The sequence below is a fragment of the Elephas maximus genome, chromosome 16 (genome assembly GCF_024166365.1).
Source record: "Elephas maximus indicus isolate mEleMax1 chromosome 16, mEleMax1 primary haplotype, whole genome shotgun sequence".
In the NCBI taxonomy this organism is placed as follows: Eukaryota; Metazoa; Chordata; class Mammalia; order Proboscidea; family Elephantidae; genus Elephas; species Elephas maximus.
Window position 1 is genome coordinate 18,748,087 of NC_064834.1, and position 11,755 is coordinate 18,759,841.

At 46.1% G+C, this 11,755-nt stretch overlaps 1 protein-coding gene across 2 annotated transcripts in view; it reads right to left on the reverse strand.

The window, feature by feature from the left end:
* The window catches only part of HKDC1 (hexokinase domain containing 1), a 51,153-nt gene extending 42,370 nt beyond the window's left edge, over positions 1-8,783 (reverse strand). The window contains exons 1-2 of one of the 2 annotated variants that reach the window (XM_049855742.1): positions 8,611-8,783; positions 3,300-3,462 (exon numbers count right to left, since the gene is read on the reverse strand). In XM_049855742.1, coding sequence (XP_049711699.1) covers positions 3,300-3,462; positions 8,611-8,673 — 226 coding nt within the window. In that variant the 5' untranslated portion in view covers positions 8,674-8,783. Of the gene's footprint in view, positions 1-3,299; positions 3,463-8,311; positions 8,509-8,610 lie in introns of those variants that run through there. The other variant, XM_049855743.1, reaches the window with a different exon arrangement.
* Positions 8,784-11,755: the final 2,972 nt, after the last annotated feature.

An 11,755-nucleotide genomic window follows, 5' to 3' on the forward strand; every position in this document is an offset into this window, starting at 1 on the left:
TAAAAGACTGGGAGTAACTAAGGCTCAAGCTGGCTACTCACTGTCAGGTAAATTCAAATAAAAGCAGGAGGTGAATTCAGAGGATTTCTCTGAAGACTGTGTATACGTTTCTGAAATTGCAGCCTCAAGGAATTGTTTCTGTTAGGTGTCCTAGCGTTGATTTCAATTCAAAGCAACCCAATGTGACAAAATAGAACTTCCCCATAGGGTTTTCTAGGCTGTGATCTTCAAGGAGTAAATCAGCACGTCTTTCTCCTGCAGAGCTGCAGCGTGGGCTGAACCTTTCAGTTAGCAGCCGAGCACGTAACCATTGCTTTAGCAGAACCCATTCTCAAGGAATTAGCAGAGTTTTTTTGTTAGTAAACATGAAATTACAACACCGGCCCACAAGAGCTCTGAAGGACTTGGGGCAACATTTTAGAGATTTCAAAGCACTCCATCCACGTGACTTCATCTGATCCTAACAACCCTGCAGGTTGGCGGGACAAACTGACCACAGCCTCTTTGCTGATGAGGACAGGAGCCCCAGTGCTCCTAGAAGTTGCTAAGGACACCTGGCTAGTTAGGCCTCTGGGCCCAGGGAGCTTGTTATAGATTGAATTTTGTCCTCCCAAAAAATGTGTGTCAACTTGGCTGGTTCATGATTCCCAGTATTGTGTGATTGTCCACCATTTTGCCATCTGATGTGATTTTCCTATGTGTTATAAATCTTACCTCTGTGATGTTAATGAGGTGGGAGCAGCAGAAGTTATATTAATTAGGTAGGACTCAATCTACAAGATATGTTGTGTTTTAAGTTAATCTCTTTTGAGATATAAAACACAGAAGCAAGCAGAGACATGGGGACGTCATACCACCAAGGAACAAGAGCCAGGAGAATAGCATGTCCTTTGGACCTTGGGTCTCTGCACTGAGAACGCTCCTAAATCAGGGGAAGATTGATGATAAGGACCTTCCTCCAGAGCCAACAGACAGAGAAAGCCTTCCCCTGGAGCTAACACCCTGAATTTGGACTTCTATTTCACTAGACTATGAGAAACCAAATTTCTGTTTGTTGAAGCCATCTACTTGTGGTATTTCTGTTATAACAGCACTAGATAACTGAGAGACCTCATGCACAATGAGAGGGTCTGAGGCGACAGCAAAGAAAGGCACTGGTGTCTCCCGGCCTGAGGAGGAGCTAGTTTCAAAAATGTTGTCAGTTTGACTTCCAAACCGTCCTGAAGCAGCCAGGGTAAGGAAGGCACGTCCTGCCCCTGCAGGCTCCAGACTATCAAAGGTCACTTACGCTAGCTTCTGAGGACCTGCCTTCTCCCTATCTGGAGAAGGAGCCACAGCACAGGAAGCCAGGAGGACTTAGCCCTGGTGCCACCCCCCCACCACCACACACACACCCCATGAGTCAGGGAACAGATGTTGACTCAACTACTTCCTCGGAATGGCCCTGGATGACCCCATCAAGGACAACAGTGCCCTGAACACAAATGTCAGCAAGCAGAGTCAGGGATCAAGGCAAGATTTCAAAGCAGAACCATCTTTCCCCAAAGTTATGTTCCTCCACAGTAGCTCACTGCCCACCCCATACACTCACTCACCAGGGAGGAAACAAAGCTTTCCCATCACATTTTCCCAGGGACCTCACAACCAGCAGAACCAAGCAACTTTTGACTCACACATTGCCCCAGAGGAACCCAGAAAGTGTCTAATCCAATTGAGGTCCCCTAAAAGCTCCCCAAACTTTAGTCCCTGCTCCTTCAAGAGTCCCAAGCCTTGTACAGCTTGATTTGGGTGCTGGGACCCTGATGTTGGGGAAGCTCCTGGGTCTACAGTGCTTTCTTCTGACCTGGGGTAACAGCTACACCACAGGATTCTTTTGGGGGTTTTGTATGACAATGAGTCCCTGGCAAGCAATAGCTACAGTAGGTGTTCAGTAAATATTAGTTCCGTTCCCTCTGATGGCTTTGCCTAGAGGCTAAGAATGGAACAATTGGCTGGGACTTCATAGATCCCCTCTAGAAGGTTCTAGACTGTGGTAGGCAAAATAATGGCCCAGCAAAATGTCCATGTCTTAATCCCTGGATCCTGTGAGTATGTCAGGTTACACAACAAAGTGGAATCAAAGTTGCAGATGGAATTAAGGCTGCTAATCAGCTGAATTTAAAATTGGGAGAACCCTGGTGGCGTAGTGGTTAAATGCTACTGTTGCTAACCAAAAGGTCGGCAGTTCGAATCTGCCAGGCGCTCCTTGGAAACTCTATGGGGCAGTTCTACTCTGTCCTATAGGGTCACTATGAGTCGGAATCAACTCGACGGCACTGGGTTTAGTTTTTTTGGGGGGTGGGTATCAGGGAAGGTGGAATAGTCAGAGAGAGATTGGCAGATGCTATACTGCTAGGTTTGAAGATAGAGGAAGGGGCCACGAGCTAAGGAAGGCAGGCAGCCTATAGAAACTGGACAAGGTGAGGAAACAGATTCTTCCCTAAAGCCTCTAAAATGAACGCACCCCTGCCAACAGAGGCAATTTAGGCCACTGAGACACATTTTGGACTTCTGGCCTCCAGAACTGTAAGACAATAAGTTTGTGTTGTTTTAAGTCACTAAATTTGTGATAATTTGTTACAGCAGAAATAGGGAGTAAACACAAAGGCCAACCTACCCATTTTACAGATGAAGAAACTGAGGATAAACACTTGCCTAAGGTCACTGAGGCAAACTAGAACTCAGGTTCTTTTCTACTATATCATGCTTCATTTCACAATTTACTATCCATAACATAGAACCTACAGGCCTAGGGATGCAATGCCATTTATGATTCATTCAACAAATATTTGAGGACCTAGTATGCATTAGACATTATACTAGGTGCCCAGAACACTGTGGAGAATAAGACACAGACCTGCCCTCGCGAAGCTACTGGCCCAGTGGAGAGACTCTCGCACACAAACTTAGGGTGATGGTGCTGACAAGCATCTAGCCCAGCGTGGGAATGCTTCCAGATGGAGGCAGTAATCTCTACATTGGATAAAAAAGCTAAGCTGGTGTTCATCAGGGGAAGAATGCTCTAGAAGGAGAGGGAACAGAGTGTGTGTGGCCAAGGTGGGCAGAGAGAAAGCAAGATACATTTGTCTGTGGAGCCCAGAGGTATTCTGCTAAAGCATAGAGAGCCAGGGAGAGTGGGGAGGAGAATGTGGAGAGAAGCCTGGAGAGGTAAGCCAGGGTCCAGGAGCGAACTTCAGGTGCCCCCCAGCCAAGAGGAAACTGCAGGGATCGGGGTCCCTGGCAGCCCCAGTCCCACTCACCGGAGCCATCTGGAATAGCCCTGACGAAGGTGGGCAGCATCTTCACTGAGGCTGTGGGGTTGGTGTCCTTCCCCAAGCCCTTCTCCATCTCGGCCTGGAACCGTGCCATGATATCCAGAAGGGTCTCATCAGACAGCCTCATGTGATACAGGAACCTGTCCACCTAGAACAGACGCCGGGAACCAGGGCTGGCTGTGGGGCACTTGCCCTCCAGTCAAAGCCATAAGCTCCCTTCCCACACCCAACATGAAGCTGCACTCCTGAATCAGGGTACAGGCTCCCTGCCTGACCCCTCATCAAGCTGGGAACAAGGTGGGGAGTTGGGAGAACAGAATGGAATGAACAGCTGTTGAGGTGGGGGTTTATGACCTTCTCTGGAGTATAAGCTTGGAGGAAGAAAGGACCTCTCCATTTTTCTGTGGGGCAATGAAGAGGCAGATGCTACGGACTCAGGGTTTCTAATTCTCGGTACAGGCCCCCACCATCATCTCCGCTGGAAAAGACTAGCTATAGTTTGACTCTTAGGCTCCTACACTTGGATGGTTTCCTTTGTCTGATGATGAATATATACACCCAAACACATTCTCCTTAGTTCAATGGCTGCCAGGAAACTCAAAGCTAAATTCCTTTTCCAACTGCAATCTCTAAAATCTAGCCCTTTAAATTTTCATTCTGTTTTTAACTGAGGTTGTTTCAACTTAAATCAAAGCCAAACCTGTTGCCCTCGAGTTGATTCTGACTCATAACAACCCTGTTGATGTTTGAATTTAGATGAAGTTCAATTTCTAAGGCCAACTTAAATTGCTAATGGGAATGAAGCAATGTCACTCAAATACATAAAATCCCATTGCTGTCGAGTCAATTCCGACTCATAGTGACCCTATAGGACAGAGTAGAACTGCCTCATAGAGTTTCCAAGAAACGCCTGGTACATTTGAACTGCCGACCTTTTGGTTAGCAGCCATAGCTCTTAACCACTGCAACGCCAGGGTTCCCCCCCAAATACATAAAAGTAAACCAGGAAACTAGGCCAAAGGACCACTGCCACAGTGGAGGGAAGTTATAACAATTACTATGGGTGTGCTCAGTCCACTTGAAGGTAATGTCACATCAAAAATGGCAGAAAAATTCCCACCCCCATGCTAATGTTGATGGTGGCAGCCTGGACTGCCTAGGCTTACTGGGTGGTGGCAGCCTGGACTGCCTAGGCTTACTGGGAAGACACGGTGATGGATGATGGGTAGGGCAGGAGAAGGCAGAGTGGGGTGTGTGCCATGTACTTGCTGTCCCTGCTTTATATTCGCTGACAGCGGCCTCCACCCACCCAGGTTACAGGGAGGCTGGACACAAAACACTTTCCTGTAGGAAGTACACTCCCACATTTATCCAAGGCTAAGAGCACTGGCTGCAGGCTCCAGAGAGTATGTCAGTGTATGTCAATCATCTAATCTTCCAACATCCCTTTGAAACAGCTGGGTGAAGCCAATACTATTGTCCTTAATTTAGAGATGGGGGCCCCTGGGTGGTGCAGATGGTCCATGTGCTTGGCTGCTAACCGAAAGGCTGGAGGTTCAAGTCCACACAGGGGTGACTTGGAAGAAAGACATGGTGATCTATTTCCAAAATATCAGTCATTGAAAACTATACAGAGCACGTTTCTACTCTGACATACCCAGGGCTGCCATGCATTGGAGTCGACTTGATGGCAACTGGCTGCTTAAAGATGAGGGATCTGAGGCTCAGAGCCGTTGAGTATCAGTAAGCAGAGCTGCTGTTAAGTGGCAGAAGTGGGACAATAACACAGTCTCTAGACTCCTTGTCCTCACTGCCTGGTTCGGTCCACAGCTCTGTGTGGGATTCATAAGTCCAACAGACAAATTGTATCAAAAGTGCAGCCTCCACATCACCCATACCATATTCAGGTGCCCAATCAGGCCTCAGAGATCAGGAAGAACCAGGTCAGTCTGGGGCCAATACAGAGACCCAAGCCAGAGAAATGCACAAGTCTCAGGGACTTTGAGGCCAGAGGAAACCCATCAAAGAGCCATTACAAGATGCCGTTAACAATTGGGCTTTGAGCAGATTGAAGAGAATAAGATGTAACCAGGTCATGCCTTCATTACAGGCCTCCTGATCATCCGGAGTCTGATTCTGACTAATTGGTTGGCACAGCCACACACAAATGGAGAAAACGGCACAAGCAATTGGAGGTTGGGAAGGGAAGGATGCCCTACATGGGAACAGGCTTGATCCTGCATCACCTCAGCCCCTCGGACAGTGCTGCTGAACCATTTGGGTTTTGCTCAGGTCCCAGGTGGAAAGAGCTTCTATGTAAGTAATGGTTGTGGCCCTGGGGGGCTACTCGTGAGCTGCAGTTTAACAGAGTCACTCAGGACCTTGAGTTGCTGCTGCTGTTTCTGTAAGTTAAAGTTATGACATGAAGAGTGCCAATTTAGCAACAGTTCCTGGCTTATTCTGTCTCTTCCACAGCACTTCCTACAGTATCTAGAATAGAAAAGTGAATCATATGCTGGGGCAAAAAAAGAAAAAAAAAAAAGCTATATTTTAAATCCAAACAGGTGATTTGGGGCACGTGGAAGCAGGGACATACATCCTGGGCACTAAGAGAAGACGCCTGTGTTACAGAAAGCCAAGGCCACTTTTGGAGTGAACCTAACAATTTTTTCACAAACCATAGCATGAATTATCTTCTACACAAGAGAGCCAGCGTGCAGCACATTTAACTTAGGAACCACAAATTCAATAAGTTGAAGTTCAGAGCTGTTGAATTACAGAAGGTGGGAGCGGGAAGGTGCCTTAGAGATCACTCAGTCCCAAGGTCTCACATTATGAATCAAGAGTCATAAAAAGGTTCATCTCTTTGACCCAGCAATTTTACTTCCGGGAATCTATCTCAGGAAATAATCCTAAATATGGAGAACATTAGGTATACATGATTTTTTTTTATCATAGCAATATTTTAATTGCAAAAAAAAGTTTTTGGAAGTAACCACAACATCCAACAAGAGGGAAAAGGGTTAAATAAATTATGATATATTCACTTGATTGGAGGTTAGGAAGACATTAAAATGATAACCATAAAGATAATGAATAAATGTAGATTAAGTGGTTACAACACAATAACAACTGTATGCATATTATAAGTACACTGTAAAAACATATGCCGTGAAAAAAGACTATGAGAACTTCCAAGAGCAAATGTGACTGTGTTTGTGAGAGGGGTAGCTTTATGGAGAATGTTTCCACTTTTCGTAATGCTGACTTACTAACCTGTAAAAAAAATACACATTTAAAAACCCAACCAGTCCTTCTCTTAAGAACAAGCAATCCATAGGTCAGTGACCTGTCCTGGCCCAAGGCTGTCAATAGGCCAAATAATGTCAATATGCAGAATTAGAAAAGAAACTGTCTGAGTGGCTTCTCTTTTCTTTCTTTCTGTCCTTTCTTCTTTCTTTTTGTTGTTTTAATGGTGGTTTGCTTTCTCAGATTGACCCAGGGTCTGAGTAGTAACCTTCACAGGCAAGAATGGCCTAGGATCTTGACAACTATAGAAGCAGGAAGCACATAAACTAAGCAGGGAACTGGCTACCTGCCTTTTGACCAGGTGTGTTTTCACCAAGTGGAGGAGTGAACGAGTGTAGTGTTCTCAGAACCTGTGAGTCATCTCAGCAGCCTATAAACCAGCCTCCCACACTATCCCCAAGCTCTGTTGGGTCACCTGCTTAAGGTGGTGACAGGATGTTTCCTCATCACCAGCGTTCTTGCCTCCCATGGGCGGGCGGGTGTGGGGAGGAGCAGTGTCAGCTTCAAGCACGGACAAAGGACCCGGAACAGATCAGGGGACTGCATTTCCAAAGGGGCCTCCTGAGCCTGCACCTCGGCTAGTGGACAAGCACGTCCGGCCTGATTCCAGGGCGTGACAAAAGATTAACCACCACAAAGGGGCCCGAGGAAAGGAAATGGGTTTGGAGAACCAAAGGTGCCAAGGTTTTACAGACCCTTCCTTGGGGGCTGGAGAGACAATGTGTAAACTGCAGCTTTCCCAAAGGCGCGGCTTATGTGAGTCAAGTTCCTTCTCAAGCGGTGCTATATAGAGCTTCCCCCGCCCTCCATAGCCAGTAGAGGGCTCCGTGAATCTAATCAACACAGGAAACCTGATCAACTGGTAATATTTTTACATTTCCGGAAACCTCTAACCCAACTCTTACTAACAGAAATTTCATGGACTTTATCCCACCAAACTCAAGAGGGCGGTAAGGGCCACGCTTCCTCTCAGTTTGAAAAGCAGGCGGCATCAGGGCACAGTAGAATGTGGAGGAGGAGTCAGCCGGAAGTGGTTTGATCCTCGTTCTCCCTTCAATACCTGGGTGACCCTGGCCAAGTCCTCTTCCGGGAGGACTTGTGTTATCTGTAAATTGAGAGACGCTACATGCCCGGGGCCCTGATGCTGGCAGCCAGCCCCTGAGGCCAGGGTGGCAGGCTTGGCACCTTCAAGGCTGCAGGAGAGAATCCTGGTATGCCCCCAGCGTAGCCCTGGCAACCTTTAATCAGCCCACTTTGAAATGAATTTTGGAGACAGGCTTCTTGGGCACAGTGACGAAACAACGCACACCGTTCATAGCATACCCTTGGCAAATACCAAAAGCAAAAACCAAACCCGATGCTTCAGAGCAGAACTGTGCTCCATAGGGATTTCTCAGTTGTAATCTTTAGGGAAGTAGATCACCAGGCCCTTCTTCCACAGTACTACTGGGTAGGTTCAAACTTCGAGCCCTTAGGTTAGTAGCTGAGTACCTCCCAGGGACCCTTACTGTAGGCAAATGGCATGTGCCAATAATAAATACTACAATTATTGTACGTTAAAACTCACACCCCTCTTAGTGCCCATATTTATAGTCTCTCAAATGCATGAAGAACCAGATCTGCTTCAAACGTTTCTTAAAACTCCTTTAAACATGACTCTCCTGTCCTTTGTAGCAAACATCCCTTACATTACATCAAACACTCTTCCCGTTTCCTAAAGACATTCTCCTCAGCCTCTTCGGTATCTGGTATCTGCAAGGAAGTTCTGCGAGAAACGCAAGGCTCAGGACAGCAACACAACGCCCAGCGGTGCAGGAGAGTTACTTCCTCTTCCCCCTGTACGAATTTTTTACTGGCCTCGTGCTTCCTGTATCTTTTATAATAAAAAAAAAAATAAGCTCTCTTAAATCCTTTTTGACGTAGGCAGGGTGTCAGATTTGTCAGTGAAGAAAGAACCAGGCATCCCTCGGCTTTGCTGAGTCCTTACCTTCTTGATCTGGTCCTCCTTCAGCTTGGTGAAGTAAAATGCCATCAAGTGTACCGCGAACATTTTTCCTATGTTTGGTTTCTCTGGAGATAAGTAGATATTTCTGTGCAGTGTTTACCCCCAGGTCTCAGTCGTGCCTGGCATGTCCAGTTCAGGCTGAGAGACCTCCTGGGGAGCTAGGTGTTGCAGACTAAATACCTCCAGCTTGCTTAGTTCAATGATTAAACTTCGCCCCCTCTCCCTGGTCCCTCCCTCCAGCATGCTCTTAATTGTCTAATAGGAAGCTCTGGATGGTAGCTGAGGGTTAGCTAGGGGGAGGCGGGGAATTGATGAGTTGCTTGTCTTTTGAGAATCGGGTGCCACAAATTCTCATTGCTAAGCAACTCTCAAGCCTGTGCCCCCTCAAGCCCACTCAGCCGAGGAAAATCTTCTCTCTGAGAACTTGGGCGCTAAACAAAGGCAACTTTCAACTGCCTGAGCTGCTCTGCAAATTTCCAGTCCCTCGGCTTTTGTCTTCAGTTCTTTTCTCCTCAGCCCAGGGATACAACTACCTGACTCCCTGCGCCTGTGTAGCTCTGTCTTAATTAAGACTAAATATTGCCCCAGTCAGGGAGATTTCTACAGTGTTGGAGGAAATTCCTCCATTTGTGACCAATAGGATCTCTTAGCTAATAGCCTATGGTGATGGTAAAGAATCGATAAAGGTTTAATATTCACAAAGCCTTTCACACGTAGTGACCCAGAAAAAAATATGCATGAGGAGGAATGAAAGGAAGTCCCAGAGCTTACTGCGAAGTTGCTGTAGGAGGGAAGAATTAAAGTTACAGATGAGAAATGTCTCAGGCCACTCACATATTTGGTTTGCTCACTTACCGCACCCATACTTGGTGAAGAGAAGGACCCAGAAAGGGGGCCAGTGTGCAGATTCGATAGACCCTGGGCTCTTCCCACAGTCATTGGTTGGCTCACAAAATCAAAACCACCACCACAGTGTTCACAACAACGGCTAACATGAAATGAGTACTTATTATTCCCATTTTATAGATGAGAAAACTGAGGCCTAGAAACGTTGACTTACTCAAAAGCTTATAAGTGATACAGTGAGGAATCAAACCCAGGAGTCTGATTCCAGAACCCAGATCTTAACCAATACACAGTACTGCCTCTCAAACTCTTCTTTCTCCATGCAATAGGTATCCAGCTGATAACCATTCATAAGAGCAGCATTCTGTTGGGTTATTGTTAAGAATTTCAACTATTTGGAAAACTAAATACAGAGTTATTCATTTCAAGGGGGTATTCACAGGGGCTGGGGGAGCGAATTAAGAAATTCCTGATCATAACCTCCCAAATACTAATCAAATGCTTCCTAAAGTTAGTAACCAACCAGATGCTAATGAATGTCTGCTGAGCATCCCAGTGTTTCCAGTCCCTACAGGGCACCTGCTCTTCAACATAAGGGGGTGGGGTTGCTTGCCTGGTCAGTTTATCTGCCTCAGCTCTGTTTGCTTTTCTATTGCACAGTCTCACTAATCGAACTGATTACCAAATGATTGTCTGGTGAGAGAACCTTTAACAGCTGCCTCTTCAGAACCCACTGATACTCCAGTCCGTGCCCTTGACCCATCCATCACATGGCTGAGTGGTCTGATATTGGGAGTCTAGCTTAGGCCCACAATGCAGGGGGTACTTGATTAAAATTACCCCAGATTCTTTTCTGAGATTGATAGAAAACTGTCTCCCAGATTGAGAAACCCTATCCTTTTCAGCCTGTTTACTGCTCCAAATCTGGACTCTTTTTTAGCTCCTTTACTTTGTTTATTACACAAGCAAACAAAAACCAACCTTCAGCTCTGGAAACCCTTCAGTTCTCAAAACAATTTAGGCCCCAAACTCTTTGGAATTGTTGGTATTCCCAAACTGGTGTGCTGTTCTCGAGTCTGGAGTCCCTGGGTGGTGCAGATGGTTAACACACTTGGCTGCTAACCAATAGGTTGGTGGTTCAACTCCACTCCGAAGCACCTCGAAAGAAAGGCCTGGCAATCTTCAGCCCCAAAATCAGCCATTAAAAACCCTATGGCACACTGTTCCACTCTGACACACATGGGGTTGTCATGAGACAGATTCAACTCAACAGCAGCTGGTGTTTTATGCTGGAGTCTGTGCTGGCCAAGGATAACATGGTGGGGCAGGTGACTTGCTCCACAGGTAAAAAAAAACGTTACTTGTCTTAATTCCCCATTAAAAAGTACCCTCTGCATGCTGTGTAGCATCCACTGTCACCGGTTTATTCCACACAGGGATAAACTGTGAAAAACCTGTTGCCGTCGATTCCAACTCGTAGCGACCCTATAGGACAGAGTAGAACTGCCCCATAGGGTTTCCAAGGAGCGCCTGGTGGATTCGAACTACCAATCTTTCGATTAGGAGCCGTAGCTCTCAACCACTACGCCACCAGGGTTTCCAACATAGGGATGAGAGATTACAATGGCCAGTGGACAAAAGGACACAAAACTATACCCGAAGGTCTCTGCAATCTCACAGTTGCTTGTGTGAATCAGATAGGCGGCCTTTGGAATTTTAATCAGGCCTATGACACCAGAGGAGCTTCACCTGTTAGATCACCCCATCTGTAATCTAAGCACAGCAACAGCCTACATTCACTCCATTGCAGGTCTGAGTTAGCTGACTAAACCCAGAAGTCTAATGATTATCAAGATCATGTGCATTTTGGAGTCTTCTAGGTCAGCCCCCTCACTTGAGAGAATCAAAACAAAATAAGCATATTATTTATTTAGCACATTTAGGAAGTGTTTACTAGGTATTTCTACAATATTAATCATCGTTCCTCATCTGATTATTCCTGCCCAATCCTTGGAATTTTTTACCCTTATTAAAGCTCTTTGTAGCTATTGAAGGTTATCTGGGTGTCAGTCTTGTAGGCACTTGGATTTTGCCTAAGAGCACCCATTTGAGGCTGACACTGCCAAGTGATATTTTAGTTCAAGTGTATTACCCATTAGCTCAAAACTCTTCCAGACAAGAAGGGAGACTCTCATCTATTTCTACAGAGCTCTACATTAGTGCACACAATATCCCTGGCAAGGCCTTCAGATCATCTCTGTTTTCCTTTAAACTATTCAGC